Below are 21,100 nucleotides of genomic sequence, written 5' to 3'. Positions count from 1 at the left end.
CGGGGCGATGCTCATCGCACCTCCCGAAGCGGAGGCCCCGGGCAGCGCTGCCCGTGGCTGGCGGCAGCCCCTGAGCAGGGCCCTCAGCGCGGCTTATCGGTGCCCGTTTGGGCTGGCGTTAGCGGTAACGAGGGCTGGTAACGAGCTAAATGTTGTCTCCCGAGGGTCCCGCTGTGGGACGGGCTCCCACCCTGCTGCCCTCCTGCTCGGGGTGCCCGCTCACGGGCATCTCTGCTGAGCCGCCGACCCGCTCCATCGCCCGCTCCCACCCTCGCTCGGGGCTGGGAGCACTGAGCCGGGGCTGGGGGCGCAGCCGTGGCCCCCATTTCCCCCCTGCCGTGAGCCCTCTTTTCCTGGAAGCAGCCCAGCGAGCGGCCGGCTGCCTCATTTAGCTCGTTACTGGCCGTAGGGATGCGCACAAAGCAGACGATGCTCCCGCAGATTAAAAAGCTCTCAGCGCGGCCGCCCTCGCTACTGCTAATGCCTTCCCAGAAGTCCCCCGCCTGCGGCCCGCAGGCTGCAAACAGGCCCTAATGAGCTGGGCCGAAGGCCCCGCTCCGAGGCTGGCGTCAGCGGGGGGCCGGGGGCAGCACCGAGCAGGGACCCCATCCCCCCGGGGCTGGGGATGGGGCAGCCGGGAGGATGGAGGTGCCCACCAGCTCCTGCCGCAGGAATGGGGCTGGATGGGGCACTGGGCACCCATCCGGGCTTTGGGAATGGGAAGGGGACTGGGAATGGGAAGAGGGGGGCTGCCAAAGCTGCCTCTAAGCCAAGTTGAGTCTTCGTCCAGGTGTATGGGGTGCAGGGGGGTGCTGTGCAGGGGGGGCCTGGCAGTGCGGAGTGTTTCCAGGAGCCTCTGCAGTCAGAGGAGAAGGGGCACAGCACGGCAGAGGAGCCTTTCCCCGGTGCTGTGCCTGTCCCCTCCGAGCCAGCCTGGCCGGGACAGGGTGTGCGGGGGGCAGAGGGGGGCCTGAAAAGAGCCCCAGGGGTGGTGCTGCAGCCAGGAGCGGTGGCTCACGCTCCGCTGGGGACATGCTGGGAGGCCCGGGGGATCCTTCCTGGTTGTGCGGGGTCTGGGAGCAGCCTGGCACCCTTCACTCCTGGTTCCTCTCAACTAGTGCAAGACCCCTGTGTGACGGGGTTGGGTCCTTCTCTTTACCCCTGTACTCGGCACTGGTGAGGCCACACCTCGATGAGTGGGTTCAGTTTTGGACCCCTCACTCCAAAAAGGACCTTGAACGACTCGAGTGTGTCCAACAGAGCTGGTGCAGGGTCTGGAGCACAGGTCTGATGGGGAGCGGCTGAGGGAACTGGGGGGGTTTAGTCTGGAGAAGAGGAGGCTGAGGGGAGACCTCATGGCCCTCTCCAACTCCCTGAAAGGAGGGTGCAGAGAGGGGGGATGAGTCTCTTTAACCAAGTAACAAGCAATAGGACAAGAGGGAATGGCCTCAAGCTGCGCCAGGGCAGGGTCAGACTGGCTCTTAGGAAGGATTTCTTTGCAGAAGGGGTTGTTGGGTGTTGGAATGGGCTGCCCAGGGCAGGGGGGGAGTCCCCATCCCTGGAGGGGTTGAAGAGTCGGGTTGACCCAGCGCTGAGGGATCTGGTGGAGTTGGGAACGGTCAGTGTGAGGTTCATGGTTGGACTGGAGGAGCTTCAAGGTCTTTTCCAACCGAGATGATTCTGTGATTCTCCTGCACCCGAGCTGCAGGTCCGTATCCTTCTGCACAATTGCCTGTTGTACACATGCCAACACTGCTCTGAAGCCCTCAGCTGAAACAGCGAGAACAGGCACGTGGTGTGCTGGATGCTGCATCCATAACCACGTCCCCTGCAGCCCTGGCTGGCGAGAGGCCGCAGAGGTGCCACCTCCACCGGTGCCTGGCCCCGTGACTGAGGCCGCACCGCGCTGGCTGCAGCTCCCTCTGGGTTTTGGAGCGGCCCTCAAAGGTCTCTGCACTGAGAAGTTCAAGGACCCACGTATGATGGCTGTGAAAGCCAGCATCGGGGCAGGGGAGAACAGAGAAGCTGGTTCTTTCCTTCCCACTGCAGAGTTGAGCCTGGCATGTGCTCCTCTGAGAGCACCTGGCTCCAGGGAACTGCATGTTTTCCAAACGATACCTGAGTGAGAGACAGTTAGCAGAGGTGGGAGCCTGAAGAATCTGCAGATGGCGAGTGGTCAGGAGTTGGAGGACTTCTGGAGGCTCTGGACTGTGGCTGGGTGCCTGCCAGGAGCTATGGGTGGGCAATATTCCCTTTGAAAACCAGTCGAGAGCTCGGCGTATCTTTGGGCTGGAGCCCTGGTATTTCTCTAGCTGGGAACGAGACGTCCTCAGGCTGCAGCCTCGGTGCTGCTCAGGCACTGCTGGAAAGGGAAGCGGCCTGGACGGGTGGTGGGGATCGTTCCCAAGAAACTTGGGAGTTTGGGGCCAGCGAGGATCTGTTCCTCCCGCAGCCGTGCGGGGTGCAGAGAAGGAGTCCCCCCTCCCGCGCATCGCCCTGCCGGCTGCCTCCTCGTCTAGACAAAGCCTGGTTTCCAGAGAAGCCCACCTACCTGGTAGTTAGCAGAGTCATGTGGCTGCGGCACTTAATTAATAAAAAGCCGATATAAATTCCAGTAAGCATGTGGGGAGGAGGACATCGAGGCAGAGAGCGGTAGCGGCGCTCCCAGCGAGCTCGGTGGAGCAGCAAGCAGCGAGCCCCTCTCTGCTCGGAGAGGTCAGTGCTTACAACGGGAAGGGTCTGGGGGCTTTCGGGGCGCGACACCCACGGCTGTGGGGCTCCCCATGGCACGGAGGGGTCTGTCCCGGCAAACAGCTGGGCAGTTTTGTGGGGATGGGGAGGTGAGGAGCGGCTGGCAGAGCTCTGGGCTGCTGGAGCGAGGGCTGGAGCCCTGAGGCTGCCAAAGCAGCAGGTGCTGGGTTTCACGAGACTCGGCTGCTGGCTGGGGGTCCCCCTCCTGGCCCATTTTCTTTCACTCCCTAAGAGCCCCCCTGTTTTTTACAGCCTTCAGACCCCCAAAGCCCACAGCCTGACCCTGCAGCATCTGCTCTCCCCCAGCTCAGCTCGCCCAATCCTTCCCCCAGTTGCACCTGGGGTGGATCCTCCTCCCCGCCGAGCGCCTCCAGCCCAGCCTCACCCTCTTCCCAGCATTATACCTTCACCTTCACCTTCCTCCCTTCTGCTGGATCCCCCCACGTGCAGGGAGGGGGAAGCAAACTCTGCAAGGGGCAGGTAAAATCCCCAGGCTGGTCCAACCAGGGGGACATGTCCTGATGACGGTGTCCATGTCCCAGGCAGAGGAGGTTTTGCATCCAAACGCTTCTCGCACAGAAGCCGTGCAGCCGGGCACCAGCGGGTTCTTCAGGTAACTGGGTGGCACGGAGGGGCTGGAGCCCCCTGTGAGGGCCTTGGCTGGGACATCCAGCCCATCACTGCAGTCCTTAAGCAAAACACTTTATCTTCTCAAAGCCCCACGTTTGTTTATTGTGCCCAAACCCTGTGGTTTGGTTATAAAAGGAGTTGTAGCAAAGCAGTCTGTCATTTCCCAGGAACTTTTGGGGAGATTTCTGTTACAGCTGCTCCAACTGCAATGTGCAGGAGGTCTCTCGTGTTTCAACCACGTCATGTCGCTCCTGCCTGTTCCCCGGGCTCCTGCCTGCCACGCTGCAAACCTGCCTGTACGGCCAGGCACGGAAACGTGGCTCAAGGGCTGGTGGCTGGAGCGCGAGGGAGAAAGCGGGATTGGGAGAGGGAGGCTGGGCAAGAAGCAGGGAGGTGCCAGGCCATGAGTCGTGCTGCCCTCGGCACTGCTGTGGAAAAAGCTGCTGGTGGGTACACAGCTGCCTCTGTGGTGGTACTTGGGGACCTTGTGAGACCCCAGTGCTGGCTGTTGTCTGCAAGGTCCTGGTTGCAGAGGTAGATCAGGTGGTAAATACTAGCTTCTGGTCTTTAAAACTAGTGGAGTTTTCACACTCTGTGAACACAAGTGCCTGGCAGGAGCTGTGCTGGATGTTTTGGCCACATCCCGTGCTCATGCAGGCACTGAATGCACGGTGCTGTGATGGTCTGGTGGCTGCTGAAGGGGAGACCCTGAACCACTGCAAAAAAGATCAAATCTCAGTCCATCCTCTGCTGCTCATCCCCTCCGCGGCGAGATCATGAATGTGCCCGCATGTGGAGTGTCCCACTGCATGTGTGTCAGCTCTGGAGGGTCCACGTGAAGCTCCCGGGCGTGTGGTGGCCCCAGAAAGGCTCTCAAGTCCAAGAGAGCAAACAGCCGGGCATGGCGGTGGTGCCGGCAGCAGGGCAGGCGCAGGAGCCAGGCCAAGCTGCCAGCAGGTGGGCTGACGCTGGCCGGGACCCCTCTGCGCAGGTTGTCCCCCAGGACCATGCTGAACATGCTGCTGCTGTGCTGTGGGCTGCTGCAGGGGATCCAGGCCATCCTCACCGCCGACCTCAGCTGCGGCCACCTGCAGAAGGTGAGCGGTGGGCTGGAGGGGACGGACAGAGCCCGCTACTCCAGCCTGCTACGGAAAGTCAAGGAGGTGTCTGCGGAGCCGGCGGGTGAGTCCTGTGGCCCCCCTCTCTCCTGCTGCTCCCCCCCAGCCGCTCACTGGCATACCCAGGGCCCCAAAATTGAAATGGGGATCCCACACCCAGGCTCAGATGCAGGGGATCCCCTTAAAGCAGCGCAGCTTCTCCTACCACTGGCTAGTGAGAGCAGCCTGTCAGCCACAGGGAGTGAAGGGCTTTTTTGTGGGGACCATGGGGAGCAGAATCACAGCTGACCCGCCCCAGCAGCCTCCTTATCCAGCCTTTCTGTATCTCGCAGGAGCTCTCCCCAGGCTGGGGTTTGAGCAGATGGCCCTGGAGGTCCAAGAAGCCAACGGTGACCTCGTGCAGAGAGGCGGTGCGCTGGAACCTCAGGTAATGCTTCCTGAGCTTTCTTACAGACACCCCAAATTGTGGGGTGGCCTTGGGCAATGGCAGCCTTCTCTGTGCCCCTGGGGCCAGGGCTGGTTTGGAGCCCAACATGGTGCTGCCTGGGAAGGGATTATCTGTTCATTGCCTGCTGCGGAGCAGCCAGGAGTGGGATGAGCTGAGGCTGCCCAGAGCTGCAAGTGGCTCCGGCACTCAAAGGAGGGTGGTCCAAGCCCGTACTCCTGCAACCCATTTAACGAACCTCAAGCGCAGTCCAGGAAGCCTCCGCAGAGCAGGAGCTCAGTGGGCAGTGCTGTGTTTTGCCTGGCTCGGCCCCTGGTGCCTCTGTTCAGGCAGAAGGCACTGCACCCTTCATTAAAGTTGAGGCTGAGCTTCAAAATAAATGTATGCATAAAGGCCTTGAGACATGGTGGACGAGGCAGCGACTCCCGCAGAGAGCCCACGGGGCTCAGCAGTGATTTCTAACAGACAGAGCCTGGAGTTGAGCACGACAGCGCTCTCTGCTGCTGGCAGTGGCAGGTTTCAGCAGCCACCCTCGGCTCTCCCCCACGCAGTTCTTTATTTCTGGCACAGTCGTCCAGCACCAACTCTTTCCCTCCTCTTCCTCTTCTCTCTCCAGCAGGCATCGCCAACAGAACTGCAAGCTGCGGGCCGCGAAGAGCGCTCCCCCCGCCGCTGTGTCCGTCTCCTGGAGTCCTGCCTCGGGCATCAAGTCCCCTGCTGCGACCCCTGTGCCACCTGCTACTGCCGCTTCTTCAACGCTTTTTGCTACTGCAGAAAAATCAGCACCAGTTTCCCCTGTGGCAAGAACTAGCACCCGTGCCACAGGGCTGCCTGCTCTTTGCCCACGCGTGCTGCCTTCTCCTCTGCAGCTCTAATAAACCAGCTGTTAGCAAAAGCCGTTGCCGAGTGGGAATTGTTCAATGTGTCCACTCAGGATGTCAGGGGAGAGGGGTAGCAGCAAGGTGAGGGTACCTGCACTCAGGTGGGCATCGTGTCCACACAGCCAAGAGTACAGGGCACCTCCACGTCAAGCAAAATGCGATTTTTTTTTTCCAGAGCAGCTCCTGCAGGCCCATTCCTGGCTAGATGAGTGGTGTCTCAGCAGGGGGGGTGCCCCAGGAGGTGACATTTCAGTTGCACTGGGAGCTTCACTTGTGTTCTCCTCATGGTGACCCAGGGTGCTTTACACCCAGGGACCCTGCGAGCTGTCAACCCCAAGGAATCAGTGACCAAGGGGCCACCCGCAGTCTGGACACACAACATCACCCTCCTCCACCGCTAAGGTGCATTCAGGGGGAAAAACGCGGCTGTGAAAAGCCTGAAAAGCCCACAGATGGGTCCTGGAGGCGAAGCTCAGGCCTAGCGCTGGGTGAAGACAGGGCTGAGGGGGGGCTTCAACCTTGCTCCTTGGGGAGGGAGGAGACCTCACAGGGGAGTGCGGGGACAGGCAGCCGCGGGGCCGGCGGTCCAGGCGGTCACGCAGGGGGAGTAGCGGCCGCAATAGCGGCCGCTACTCCCCCTGCGTGACCGCCTGGACCGCCGGCCCCGCCGCCATCCCGCTCCCATCCGCCATCTCCTCAGGGGCTTCCCGCCACTCGCACAGCCTGCCGGGATAGGGGGCGGGAACACGCGCGCGCGCAGACGTCACGTGAACGCGGGGGGCGTCACGTGAGGCGCCGGGGTTAGTTCTCCCGTCTCGTCGCTCGCCGCCATGTCGTCTTTCCCCGAGCTGTATTTTAACGTGGATAACGGGTACCTGGAAGGTTTGGTGCGTGGTTTTAAGGCGGGGGTGCTCCGGCAAGGTGACTACGTGAACCTGGTGCAGTGTGAGAGCCTGGAGGGTGAGTGGCGGCGGGGCTCTGAGGCGCTCGGGGGACCCCCGATACTGAGGGGAAGGGCCTGGCTGGTGGGCTGAGGGGAAAGCTCGGCTGATGTGAGGGTGGAGGTCTGGTGGGAAGGCGAGGGGGCTGCGTGGTAGTGGGGAAAAAGAGCCGACAGCGGCGTTTCTGAGGCGTTGTTTCCTCTTCGCTCCTTGGCTGATTAGGCTTTTGGTCCTCCCCGCCCCGGCTGCTCGCTTCGAGCTCAGCTGACTCAGTTTCTCGGTCAGCCGGCCGTGTGATTGCAACAGCTGATACGGTGGTTTGAGGAAGCTTGAGCTCCCAGTGCTTTCTTGAGGTGGCTGTATAGCTCTAGTGCATGTTCTGCGGTTGTTGGGAGCCTGGCAGGTTTGTCAGGCTTTGCTGATGAGTCTTGTTTTGTGGTTTTGCTTCCTAAATGGCAGGCAGTGCAGGAAACCTTTTTAAGGCCAGATATAAGATTATTGGTGTAATCTAACTTAATCCCTGATACCCAAGATCAGTTTTCAAGGAGACTGGGTCACCTAGGAAAGTACCTGCTGTTATTGAAGGATTGCTAGTGGCAAAAATCCAGTGCAGGTCTTAATAAATTCACTGGTGAATCACCTTTCACCTGTAATTTTGAGTTCTCTTTTGAGGTTAATTCTGACTTGCAGCCATCATCTTTTTTTCTAGATCAGTGTGTACAAACCTGGAGAGCTGTGAAAGTTTTACTCTGTGATACACATTACCTGTGGTCAGCTCATCATCTTAATTAGTCAGTGCTAGAGTATTCCTCTGTATCTGTGACCTGCTTAACGGTTTTCACTCGTTGGTGTCCAGAAGCTGGATCACAAATCACTAAGATCAAAACCAGGTCTCTGTTGAAATAGGCTAGAAACATCCAGAGATGTCAGATGTTTTGATCAATAGGACTATAATTATTGGATCAGTCTTTCTTCTAAAAATACCAGTTAAGCATCAGCTTTATCTTGATGATTGTTGCTGAGCAATTGAAATTATTATCTAGAGGGATCCTTGGCCAGCTGAACCTTGGATGCAAGTTACAGGGAGCTGCTCACTCAGATGTTAAACAGCAGAATGGGAACAGAGTACTGTGGTGTGCCTCATTCTCTACCTTAAAAAATACCCAGGGTATTTTTACTTAGGATAGAAGCTGCTTTTCAGCTAGACTTTTTTGCAGCTCTTTGCTTGTAGCAATCTCTGTCATTCTTGCTGTGGAGCCCAAGGCCTCAGAGAGGGCGGAGGGAGGTATTCCTGCTCTCTTTCTAGTCAGAAGTCTCAGCATGCCCTAAACTATCACTTTATCACCTTCCCTGCAGATAACTTCCTCTTTGGAGTCTTTCTGTGCTTACAGCTTCTCTTTTTTCTCCCTTCCTTGCCTTCTGAACCAAGTTGCATAAACTTAGCTCTCCCTTGGAGCAGTGTTTTCTGTATTTGGCGTGTGTCGGTTTGGAGTTCCCATATGTTTGTCTTGGTATTGTTACTGTCCTGTCCCTGACAGCTCTGTGGTGGCAGCTGCTGCTGTGCTCCTTGTCAAGCTTCCTTCGGAGCCTGAAGGCTGTTCCAAGTTCACTGCCAATCTCATTCCTCCTCCACTTGGCTTTCTGTGCTCATCTCTAGTGTGCTCTTGTAGAGGGATTTTCCTTCAAAGGCATGTTGCTCTTGATCACTTATATACATCTGTGGTCAGACCATTTCTTTCCTCTGTCCCTTTAGTTCTGATTTTCCCATTTCGGTACCTGTTTTCTGTGCTCCACAGGCTTTTAACGTGCATTCTTTCTCTCTGAGATGCTTCTCTGCACTAAATCCAGGCAGTGGCTAGTTTATTAGCAGCCAAAATAAGTACTTGGGCATAAAATACTCATACGTTCTTCTCTACTGTTTCTGTTTTGACTTTGCTGCTGTCTCTTGCGTGTGAGTCTGACTCTGCAGGTAGTCCCAGTCCTGGAGCAAGTGATCACCTTGGCCATGGAGAAATCCTGGAGGACCAAGGCTGGTCTGGGGCTGGCCTTGGGCATTGGATATCTGGCTGGTAGCTGGTATTGATGTTGTGCTTCCAGGTCTGAAATGCTGCTCCCTCTTGTGTGCTTGGGTTGGTCTGGAAGCACAAAGGAATTGGCTCTTCTGCTTCAGGACTTGGGCTGACAGCTTAGTGCTGCTGGAAGGAGGAAATCATATTTTTCTGCATGATCCCCTGTTGTCTCTGCCTATCTGATCACAGAGTAAGCCGATTCAAGCTCTTGCTTCTTGATGAGTCAGAAATAGAGAGCCAAATAGGCTCACTGTGGTCAGACAGGCTCCTGAGCTGACATTAAGAAGGGGCAAGAAAACATGACAAGGATTGAGGGGAGGGTGTGAGAGCTGTTTTGGCTTAAGCTTTCTCTTGAAACCCTCGGCAATAATATGTTTAATCCCTTCTTTCAGCTCCAAAAGTCCTGGCACTTTGTTTCTCAGCCAGAGGTCCTTGTGTGCTGTACACCTGTGCTGGATATGGCTTGGAACCCGCTTGGCCCTCTCTGCTGGAGCCAATTCCTGCTTCTGACACAAGGTGTCAGTGAAGGACTTAGAGCCGCTTTCCTTTGCTTCGGTGGTGTAAGCATGGATTTGTTCTTGTGTGAAATCTGTCTTGGATAACCAAACTTATGAGTCACCCAGATTTGTACTGTCAAAAGGATGGTGAGCTGTCTCCAGCTCCTGAAAGCTGCGGTAGCCTGTTAGAGGTCTGGTATCATCTCTGGAGAATAAAAAGCTGTTGATGCAGTTGGACAGCAGTGTCGCTTTTAAGAGGCAGAGTTCAGTCTGGAATTGGAATGTAGGTTATTGACAGGCTTTACTGTTGGTCTGCAAAAAGTATATGGAGCCTGGGAAGTGCACAAAAGCATCTTCTCTAGAAACAGAAATTTCTTTGCCTTGAAGTCAGTGTTCACGAGCCTCCTATTGCTAATATTCCTCTTGCTTCCTCAGCAACAGTGTAGGAAACAGTTTTCTTTCTGACCTGCCAGTGTTATAGAGGTGATTGATGTGGTGAAATCCAGCAGCAGCATGTGCTGGTGCTTCTGTTGGCTCAACTCGGAACTTGCATGCGTTATGGAAACAGTAGTGTGCACATGGAGGGATGGGATCTGTCCTGTCTGAGGCTTAAGCTGTGTGTGAACTAGTCTCATGCACCTGCAGGGGTCATGTTTTGTTTGTGTATCTCCGCCTGCAATTTATCAGTTTATCAATTTATCGGCCTGCAATTTACCAAAACTCTTGGTTTGTCACTCTTCATGACCCCAAGGTAGTGGTGTCATGTCACATCAGCTTGGGGAAGAACAGAGTAACCATCTGAGCTGCAGAGATGTATTTGAGAGGCGGAAGGGTGGCTAGGAGAAGAAAATAAATGTGATTCAGTTAGAAAGAAAGGATTTCCAAGACTGCAATTCTCTCTCATTTCCTCAGTTTGGTCCACAGGCCTCCATTTCTAGGACGCATGCGAATCAACAGTGAAATCAGAGAGCTTGAAGCAAGTAGGTCACACTTGTCCTAGACAGCCTGGCTCCACGCCAGCTGGAGGGCACAGTGGTCTGCCTGGACAGTATCCTCACAGGTGCTGGAGCCCTGTTTCCTGTCCAGCGCATCTGTAGCAATACATAGCGAGCTCTAAAGTCTTGATACAGGCCTGAGTAGTGTGGAATAAACCAAGACTGGACAGGTTGGTTGGTTGGTTTTTGGGTCTTGAAGAGTATTTCCAGGGTTGCTCTGCGTAGTGCTCACTACCCAGAAGTGCTTTTGGTCAGCTTGGGAGTGGATTGCTTAAGGCTTGCAGGCTAAATGCCTCTTCAGTGTAAAGACATCCACTTCTTCCTCTCTCTCCTCTTCCCTCTTTCTCCATGCAGAGGAGAGGTGATGAAATATATGGAAATGTACTGAGCTGCTGTGGGGTGAAGTGTGTCCGTCTTCCTGTTGTCTAACTGCAGGATGGCTAGATGCACCGAAGCAAAGGCCTGCCTGAGCAGAGCTGTGGGCTCTTGCCTCCAACAAATGGATGTTGGGGAGCATGTCCTCTGTGTGCCAGGCTTCTGCTGAGTGCAGGGTGTGCTTTTGTTTTCACAGTCCCAAGGATCTTTCCTCTCCCCCAGGAGGCTGCCTTTGCTTTACGGTGTTACGTACTGAATGTCTGCCACGTCTCCTTTCGCTGAGAGAAGAGTGGGAGGGGCTGTGCTACTCTTCTCCCTTCCATTTAATCACTGTGGTCCTGGAATTTGGGCCCCAAAAGTCTGGAGCTGGGCTTCTCTTTCAGCTTAACTGCATAGGCAGTGTGTCCTCTCTTGTGTAGAGAAGTTGCATTGCTACCAGAGCTACAGACTACCTCCAAGAGTGCTTTTGCCACCTCGGTCCATGGTGGAGCTCATGGTGTTCTCCTGGGTGTGAGGGGAACGGGATAGATCCCTTCCTATGCAGCTCCTTTGCTGTACAGCCAAGGAGGGAGAGGCCACTTGATGGTCCTGAAATGTGGCTGTGCTTGGATCCATCCTGAACTCTGAGAATGGTTCAGTCTGAACCCTGAATTTGGTGGGCGTAGAAGCCAAGCCATAATGTGGTAGGGACCTTTTGAAAGCATGATGATGATGCTCTGTGTCCTGATATCTAGGAGCCCGTTGTGAAAAGCTGACCCTTGCTTGCTGGGACTGTGCAGGAGGCCTATCCCTATCCCAGGAGCTTCCATTTGTCAGATGAGGCAGAGCACATGGGAACGGTGAGACCTGAGGAGAGGGTATAGACCATTCCTGTCCTGTGAATGCAGGCTGCTCGTGGAGCAACAGAGCAGTAGCCGAAAGGCTGTCCTGCTAATCTCGGGGTTTTGTCCTGCATCCTCCGGTGTAACCACTGCCTGTGGCTGGTTAATCAGCTGTCCTGTTAAAGCAAGCTCAAGGAAAACATTATTTATTGGAAGAAAGATGTCACTTCCACAGCCTGCTAAATCATAGTGGCAAACAAACACTGTGGTCTCTGGCTTCCTGCAGGGTTCAGCAGAGGCTTTTTGCTGTTTGTTCTGGCCTCCTTTACCAGGCAGAGACCTTCTTCAGAGCTTCTCCTAGTGAAACTTCAAGGAGCAGCTGAGATCAGCTTCTCAGCACTGGTGCAGCTTCAGCCCTTGTTTAGGTCCTGCCCCTAGTCAGAAGAGGATGGTGACTGGGTTTCCTGGCAAGTATTACCACTCGGCAGCCTGTCCGTGCTTTCGTCTTGTTGTTTTTCCTCTGCTGTCAGCTCCTGCCGTGTGAGACTGATTTCTGCCCTGTTTCTCTTAGCTTCTGAATGATTTGTTGCCTTGCCTTTCCCTTAAACTGCTGCTGCACCAGGTGCCGGGCTGATGTCCTGTTAGTGTACTGGACCTCTGAGGTTACAGCTGTGACTTAGTGCAGTCTCCTTTTAGAGAGGGCAAAAAAGGGTACGGAGGGGTGAATTTATCGGAGATGCAGGCAGATTAGGAGGGGTTACCTCGCCTTTTGGAAGAATCAGGAGAGGGCTGCCTGGTTAACGGGCTTCTAAGGAAACAAGACCTGGCCGTGCTGGTTTGGAAGCTCTGGGGGTGGTGAGTTCAACCCCAGGAAGGGCTGGGCTTAGAAACACAGGCTGCTGTTTGGTGCTGAAGGCATCTTAAACACAGAGGTGAAGAGCTAGGTGTGAGACACTGATGGGTAGAAAGGGCCAGAGAAGGCACTTCTCTGTGTCCAGCTGTGGCCCAAAGGAATTTGTTGCCTGACAGCAGGGAAAAGGTTGCATGTCACTGCTGGTGGCATGTAACCAGAGAAAAGGTCTTAAACTCTGCAGGGAATGAAGGGTCTCTGGGTGCTTCTCAGGTGAGATTTCAGAGAAATCAGCTTCAGGAGTGTCTGAGGTGGCTATAAACAGGCCAAACAGACAGCAACAAGCCAAATGGTAGTGACTGCAGCCTTCTGAAGGGAGACGTTGGCAATGTAGCTGATCTGCAGACTGCTGCGTAATCCCTCAGCTACTTTACTGCCTCAGGCCTGAGAGATGGCAAAGGATATTTTAATTTTTATATATGCAGTAATGGCCCTGGGTACTTTGGAGTGAGATGCTGGGGTTACAGCAGACAATTGTTTGAAAACATCAGTTCAGCTTGGAAGTTGCGAAAGCTAATTCCACGCCTGTGCGTGAGAAGACAAATCAGTCCTTGCTTGGAAGTGTTCGAGCCCTTAACTTGATTCAGAGCTCTGCAATGCGGTGATGGGAGGATGCTGAAGAAGGAAGGGGTGGAAGTATGAGCTGGTGGGGCTGTGGGTCACTCTGTCCTAGAAGCCCTACTCAGACAGACTTTGACTGACAGATGTCTGAAGGATTGACTAGTGGCTTGATTCCTAGTTATGACAAAGCCAACTTGCAGGAGAGGATAGTAGTATTACTGTGGATCCGAAGTTTCTCAAGAAAATGTCATCTGAAATATCGAGGTGTGGTGTTTGCACAGTGGTGTGTTGAATTGAGCTTCAGTTGTGTTTACGCCTCAGGTACAGCCAGCTGCACTGAAGCCAGAAGACATGATCCAAGAGTTGAAAGGAGGTGGCTGCAAGTACATGTCACGGTAATCTCGAGCGCTACCCTACTTGAATACTCAGCAGAAAAAGGCTGTCGTTCTGACAAGATGTTGTGTTCTTGCACGAGGCAGCTTTCTGGGAACTGAGACCTGGCCATAATTTACTAGCTTCTGCGGGGGAGGAGAGAGAACAAAAGTGTTGTGGTAATTCAAGCACTCCCTTGCCAAATGCTGGCTCGGTCTGTTTCTTAAAGTGTGTGAACTGCTTGGAAAAATGCCGAAACAGGCAAACGTACCTCTCGAAAGCAGCCGATGGGTTGAGGCTGTGTGCTGCTGTCAGTCAGCATCTGGAGGAGCTCATCGGGAGCGGCTGGGCTCGAGGTGCAGGGCTCTCTCCTTTTCAGCAGGCAGCTGGGGAAGAGGCACGGCAGAAGACACGCAGCCAGCATCTCGTTGACATGCAGTGTGTGGGATCTCTGGCAGCTGCCCCTGGCGAGGTGCTGCTGTTGCTGCCGGAGGCAGACTCCAGCTTGGTTTGCACTTGTGTTAGGAAACAGGAACTTGAACTTCTGGAGAGCTTGGGGCTTGCTCAGCAGTGGGTCTGCTTACTAGTCACCGTGCTACTGGGACAGCTCTTCTGGCAGGGGACTTGTGAAACCACGGGATTAGTCTGTTCTGAACTGAGAAGCGTGACATGTGAATAGTCCTCTTAAAAACTCCCAAACCCCCTTGGCTGAGACTCGGTGACTGGCCCACTGGCTGAAGAAAGACAGGCTCGTGTAAGGCACTGGTACGCTGTGGGATGCATTGAATCTGGGTTTATAAATCCAGTCCAATTTTTGGAAAATATGTTCTGTTCTGTCTGCTTGGATGCTAAGAGATTCAGAAGAGTTTAGTTCCTGCAGTTTGTGGCTGGCCTTCCCCATAAAAATTAATTCCAAGTGTTATATAAACATGGCCCTTATTCCAGTTGCAACATAATGTTGTGCTGGCTCTTGTGCTGTGGAGTTGGGGGGGGCAACCCCCACATCGAGCAGGACAAAATGCTCTGGCCAAGCAGCTCATGGGAGCTTACTCAGAGCTGTTGAGGGTGAGACTGGAAGGCTCAGCATGCAGCTTGTGTGGCTCTGGTCTAAACGCGATGCAGCTCTGACTTCTTGGAAGTGGATGGCCCAGCAAACTCTACTTTTTGTGTCACTGGGTCTCTATTATCAAGTGACCTGATAGCAAGGCAGCTTCTTGCAGCCTCAAAAGTAAGTGTGGAGTTGCAGGTCATGATGACACCAAAAGGAACTGATGGTTTTGCTGTAGCAGAGTTGGAGTTGGGAAAACAAACTGAAAGCTTTGGAAGCTTCCCTACTGAAGTAAGACATGGTAGGATATGCAATAGCTGCTTCCTCTCCAAGGTCCTGTATAGCTGTGAAATAACATCACAGGCCTCTTAGCGCAGGCTTAGTTTTCATTAGAGCTCTGCACAGTTAGAGAACTGAAGGTAGGAGGTGTATGAATGTAGCTACTGCAGTCCCCTGTGCCTTCTCTTGCAGTCTGATTTTATGGATGCAATAGTCTAACCAGGACCATTTCTCTCATACGCATTAAGCAATTGTTGAATTTTGCTCCATGCTTTCTCCAGCCTCCTCTAAAAGCAAACTAGTAAAGCCCTTATGTGACAGTGGAACTTAATTTCCACTCGGACTCCAAAGCTCATCATCCAAGAGCTTTCAGAAGAGGGACTGAAACTCATTAAGATGTAGTTCCGGTAGATTTCCCCTCTAACTGTGTCTTAGCTTTCAAAAAAACCCAGAAATTGCAAAATAGATGGGTGAGAACTCTGCATGCAGGGTGCTGCCTGTGAGCTGGGCTTTTTACAGGGTTTAGGAAGCAGTTATTGTTAGTAACAATCCTATACAGGCTGCATAGAGGTGAGGGGCTTTCTGAGTTTTGGCATGATCCGGTGTTTGACAAGGGTCATGTTGAAAACTCCGCTGTCATGAATTATCTGGACTATGTTTTCCCACCTCAAAAATGTGAGCATAAGTTCTTAATGTTTTGGTAGAATAAAACACAGCTGTTTAGCTGCAGTGTAGTCTGGGGCACAGAGATCTAGGTGAAGTTTCCGCTTTGTTTCAGCCATGATGCGTGTTGTTGGGCAAGTAGCTCTCTGCTGCATCCAGGATTCCTTACTAAAAGTAAGAATACCACCAAACTCTCCTGTAAATCACTGAGAAACATGACAGACACTGGGTGCTATTTACATCTCTGGCCTTTTTTTCTGCTCTCTATAACCAACGTCTGTTTTCTGTGAGATTTAGCAGTGGTAACATCTTTGTAAATAAAAAGTGCTGGGTCAAAATCACCTTTGCTAGAACCCCTTGGTAATACCCAGAAGAGTTCAAGTCAGCTTGAAAGCTGTTTGACCCTTCCATCCCTTGGGCTGAGGACAGTATCGCACTGTACAGTACGAGCTCTGCTTGGAGCCCGATGTGGAGGATGCTCTGTAGCTGGGTTTAATGTCAAAAGATAAAACTCCTCAAGCTAGGCTGAGTCCTTGCTCTGACCCTGGTGCTGTGGATGCTCGTGCCGTACATGCTGAGGACTCGTACAGTTCAGTGGAAGGGAGAGGCAGCCTCAGTGCTCCTGCTTCAGAGAAACCAGGGAGAAATGTCGTCTTTTTTGTTTTCTCTGGATAGTGTGTTCACATCTGGTTTGACTAAACTCTTCCAGCTACTCCTTTCCCCATAAAGGTCTTGAATCCCTGGGAGGGTGCTTGCCTAACTGGCCTTCTGAGGTGAAGCTGAAGCGAGGTGAACATTATGTACCAGTGCAAGTAGTAGACCTTTGAGGAGTAGGATTATATGACGTTCTTCAGTTCTGGATTCAGTTTTTCCGTAGAGATACTTTTGGCTCAAACAGAGTTTTATCTTGACAGAGCTCAGCAAGTTGTGGTTGCTTGTTGGCCAGGACTGCAGCTTGGTTGGGCACCTGACCTGCAGCAAGGGTAACAGAGGAAACAAAGGTTTCCTCTGCTTGAAACTGGAGGAGGGGAGAGCTGCTGAGCATGTTCCTCCATCCTGGGCAGGGGTTGCCTACCATACAAGATGGATTTAAGTGGCCACTTTCTTCACTAGCCCCTCTCTGCCTCTTAATGCCTGACTTCTCTTAAACGGTGCAATTAGCTGAACTGACTTGATGGTGTAATACCTAGCTGCTTTATAATTTCAAGGTTGCTGTTTGTGTCTTTTTGCCTTTGAAAGCTTTTTGGATGCTTCTACATCACTAGTATCTGAGGAAACTTGCTTGTGGGTGCACATAGGTTCTTGGTCATGATTGCTTCAGAGAAGCCTCCAACCAGAGCCCTTTTGGCTAGAGGAAGTGCTTAAATTGTTGCTTTTGTTTCTAGATTTCTAGAAAATACTTCCTAGAAGACCAGTAACCTTCCACCTTGATCAAGCACAGTGGACAGCTGGCACAGATGTGTGCTGAGTTATACAGATAGTGTCACAGTTTCCTTTTTAAGATGGCAGAAGGCTGGTATGGTGAAACACTAATCTTTTCCTGAGTTTGGATTGCCCATGATAAAACTAAACACAAGTATAAGTGTATGACTTAGCACATGGGTTTTGTCTAGGTGATCTTTCAGAGAAGAGAATGCCTGGAAGAAGTGCTGAGCAACAGCTTGCTTGGCTCTGCTCAAAAAAAATCCAAACCCAACACAAACCCTGTAAAGTAGAATTATTCTTTCTTCTTCAGACTTGAAACTGCACCTACAAAGCACAGACTATGGGAACTTCTTGGCCAACGAAGCCTCCCCACTCACCGTCTCCGTCATAGATGACAAACTGAAGGAGAAGATGGTGGTGGAGTTTCGTCACATGAGGAACCATGCATATGAGCCCCTAGCAAGTTTTCTGGACTTCATCACGTGAGTACCAACTTTTTGTGAACAGCATTTGAAACATTGGTGTTCTTCCAGACTTGAGGCCTCTCAGACCAGCTTTCCACTCTCAGCCCTGTAGTTGCTGTGTTCTCTGCAGCTTCTGGAATGAAACTGGTTTGGTTGTATCTGGAGGTCTCAAACCAGCAGCACAGTATCACTATGTTGTTAAAGGTTTGTACTCCCAGAGTGTGTGCATGCTTCATTGGCACAGCTGTGTAGCTGCCTTCCACTGCAGAATTAGTTTAGTCTCTATTAGAGCTGTCACTTACCCTTGTCCCTTGTGTTAAATGTTCCTGGGTTTTTAAAAATGTGATCCTGCTGCAAAACGTATGTGCATGCCAGCAGCTGCCTGCTAGTTCTGACCCACTGAAGTTGATCAGCTTTTGTCAGGGCTACTGTGATCCTACCATCCCACCCAGGGGACTGTAGGCCTTCCTCTGACCCCACAAACTGGTTCAGGGAGTTGAGCTGGCCAAAAATTGAACAACTTTTCCTAATCTTTTGACTGATGTGATTTTCTCGGCCAGCTTAGTGGGATCCAACAAACGCTAGGGTAAGGGAGAGCCTAGAATGTGCAGCAGGGAGAGACAGGTCTGCAGCAGCCTCAGTGTGTCTCTGTCAGTGCGTGAAAAGACACAGCGGGGTGTGCTTCCCCAGCAGGTTCAGCTGATGGGAAAAGCTTGAAACAGCACAGTGTTCTTACTTGCAAGTATCTTCTAGCAGTTCTGCACAACCCTCTGCTTCCCTGCACGCTGCTTTTGTTTTAATCAGGAATAAAATGAAGATGTTGGCCTTGGTGAGATATCAGTTGTGCTAGTTCACATCTGAAATGTGGAAGTAAAATTGCCTTTTTTCTTAATCTATATTCCTATAAGCTCTAGTTTGGCTTGGAAACTGCATAACTAGTGACCTTTTCTAACCAGTAAGGAGATATGTCATGGACAGAAGTGAATTTCTGGTTCGGTAGAACGTGACTTTAACTTGTGTCGCTGAGAAGAAGATTGTATTCTGTTCTTGAGTCAGATAGCTGATAGATACATCAGTATTCATTTATTTGATACCGTGAGCTTTGCAGGCACTCTGGCAAGTGGTGTTTAATCTTGCATTTTGGGCAGTTGGGTATGCGTTATCTTGCTTGCCACCTAGAGATTTTTGAATGGTGTAGGCTGATGTGGAAAGGCCTTTGGTCCGTTCAAAGATGTTTCAATTCTGGCATCTCCTGCATGTGCAGATGTTGATTAAAGACCTGTCTCTGCTGTATTCCTTCCTGTTCTGCCGTTTCTGTATCAGGACAGAATACTATCTCATTTTTCAAACCCAGTGGCTCATATGTTATTTTCTGGGTCACTGTCTTTTAAGCCTTTCCTATTTTTTAAGAAACAGTTTTTTCTTATATGCCTGTCACTAAAGCTCATGGACTTTTCATATAGATATGGAGCAAGGCATGGCCAAACCCCCATTTTGCAGCAGTATTTTTCAATGGATGAAGCAGTTTCTATCTCGTGATCCTAGAATCTCTTCTATTCTCTTAACTTTCAAAACACCTCTTTGCTCAATTTTAATTTGCTGTAAAGACATCAGTACTGTTTGAGCCTGGCAATGTTAGGTAGTTTGTCCTCCACTGATGCTTTTTCTTTGCTGCCCTACAGGCTTATGGAAATGTCTGAGCTCTATGGGAGTGTTAAAGTAATCACTAATGGTGTCTTAGCTTATGTCATATGTGTTTAAAGGCAATAGTCTGGGCAGGACACATGAGTATCCTGCAGACTTTAAAACTTTGCTGTTCCCTAACTGTTCCACTTTGAAAATCAGTGCGTGGAAAAGATGAACTGAAAGGTCTCAGGCCATGCCTGCCCTGGTTACACACTGCATGATTTGGTCGGAAGGCTGCGGATAGCTGTGGAAATCCAGTTTCCTGTTACACCAGTCCTGTTGACCTTTATCCAGTGTCTACATCCAGCTGGAGTTGTGCAGAAGACCTTAAACATCTCGTGTAATTCGATAGGCCGGTTCTTGCAGCTGTTTGAATGACTTAATTTTAAAACTGGTGTTTTGCCCTCAGCTTGGTTTAACTTTGATCTTGTTCTGCTTCTGTCTCTCTGATGAGTTCTCTATAGCAAAACACAGTTCTGTGCAGATATCTGTATCGCTTGCTTACTGCATAATCTTGTCTTGAATATACTGGTCCCATTCAGCACAGGATGTTTCTTCTTTGAGTTGTCTTTACTCTTATCTCTTCCTTTTTACCCACAAGATTTACTTCAATGCCACTGTCTGCAGTGCTGCCTATAGGAAGACAGATGAAGCAGGAGAAAAGCTGTTTGCTACATGAATTGTCTCCACTCTTTTGCAAAGCTTTTTGGGCAAGGGGTCCAAGTGTTCAGTTGTGTTTTGTTGTGGTTCTGCTGCACCACTGATGGAGGGGTCTCCTCTGGGTCTGCACTCATCACACCAGGGGAGTTATTGGTGAATAGAGAGGGTGTTACCAGCTTCAGCTGGTCCAAGGTGGGAGTCACTATCAGCATATCAGAACTTCTAATGACACTACAGACAAGTTAAAACAGAAGAATGAGGACAGTGAAACACAAGCTGTGCTATTTATGCCCAGTGGGTCTTAATATTTTCTGTTGATAATCCTAATATATTTAGTGACAATGCTAGTAGAAAGGAGGGTAGACTAGATTGGACTACTTGGGCTGCCTTTCAGGCTGCGTTTTGTTCCCCAAAACTGTCCTGTGGGTTGTAGTAGGCCTTAGTTTGGGGCAGAAATTTCAGAGATTCTGTCTGCTGACAGCGTGAAGCTTCCCATGCATGTCCCAAATAGTTGGAGTGGAGAACAGCTCTGTTACAGAGGCTGGCAGCAGGTACTTGTGCCAGTAGCCTGACGCTGTGGGCAGCGTCCCAGAGATGTTCAGCCGAAGGATGTTGGCAGTGCTGGGAACGTTGTGCCTGTGCATACAGAGGTACTGTGTCATCCTGGATGACACTGGGACGAGCATGTGCCACTTGATCTTCCACTCTGGCTGGGCACACAGGTGTAATGGGGTGATTTATCTTTGCCTTTTGAACATGACCATTTCCCACTCATTTCTTTTACGTTAGTTAATGAAACTTGAGCAGGAAATGGTAAAGACCGCTCCTGGTAGACAGCTCCAGGCAAGTGAGGCACCAGGTGGTCAGGAGAAGAAATTGTGCTCAACTGAATGTGTCCATGTGCTGAACTTTACAGGCTGAATTGAAATAGAAGATGGTAGAAAGATATGGAAAGTTTTAGCGAGGCTGCTTTCTGCAGGAGGAAAGCTTGAGTTCACTGGGACTCTCAAGAGAGGCATTGGGTTGCAAACAGATATTTTTTTTTTTTTAATCGAGTGGGATTGTAGGTGTGTCTGGCTTAAAATGGAAGGAAATATTTTGTAGCCTGTTCAGTTCAGCTCTGAAACTCACTGCTGCTGGATGCCTTTGTATGTACTTAAATTTTTGGCTGCCTTAAGAATACTGGGTAACCTCACACTAGACAGGCCCATCGAGGCCTGTTAAATACTTGGGTACCATCTCAGAGTGGCCAGGGTGTAGCTGGCTGGTGCCAGGAGGTGGATCAAGCATTTAAAAAACAGTCAGGCTTTCTCCTTGATGAATGGCCTGCTGGACCTCTGAGGTGGTTTTGAGTTGACCAACAGGTGACTGTTGTGCTTGTTTTTGGAGGGTGCTTGGACCTTGACCCAGGGGACACATTGCTGAGAAGATCTGGGGAACTGTCTGATCTTCGGGACAGCTGTAGTCCTTGTCCCCTCTGACTGCTCCAGAGCCAAGCCATGCCATTCG

General features: G+C 51.7%; 2 protein-coding genes across 2 annotated transcripts in view; both read left to right on the top strand.

Moving 5' to 3' along the window:
• The first annotated feature begins 2,374 nt into the window (after nucleotides 1-2,374).
• AGRP (agouti related neuropeptide) lies at nucleotides 2,375-5,773 on the top strand. The gene is made up of 4 exons (XM_074881700.1): nucleotides 2,375-2,715; nucleotides 4,373-4,563; nucleotides 4,832-4,926; nucleotides 5,564-5,773. Exons 2-4 carry the CDS (start codon nucleotides 4,389-4,391, stop codon nucleotides 5,753-5,755), a joined length of 462 nt encoding a protein of 153 aa, XP_074737801.1. The 5' UTR covers nucleotides 2,375-2,715; nucleotides 4,373-4,388; the 3' UTR covers nucleotides 5,756-5,773.
• Nucleotides 5,774-6,597: 824 nt separating this feature from the next.
• ATP6V0D1 (ATPase H+ transporting V0 subunit d1) overlaps nucleotides 6,598-21,100 on the top strand; it is a 38,076-nt gene continuing 23,573 nt past the window's right edge. The window contains exons 1-2 of the mRNA XM_074881344.1: nucleotides 6,598-6,785; nucleotides 17,092-17,263. Of these exons, the coding sequence (XP_074737445.1) occupies nucleotides 6,656-6,785; nucleotides 17,092-17,263 (302 nt within the window). The 5' untranslated portion in view covers nucleotides 6,598-6,655. The remainder of the gene's footprint in view (nucleotides 6,786-17,091; nucleotides 17,264-21,100) is intronic.

Source organism: Strix uralensis, chromosome 12, assembly GCF_047716275.1.
Source record: "Strix uralensis isolate ZFMK-TIS-50842 chromosome 12, bStrUra1, whole genome shotgun sequence".
Classification (NCBI taxonomy): domain Eukaryota; kingdom Metazoa; phylum Chordata; class Aves; order Strigiformes; family Strigidae; genus Strix; species Strix uralensis.
The sequence above is the reverse complement of the archived record's forward strand: the minus strand, read 5'-3'. Positions and strand labels throughout refer to the sequence as shown.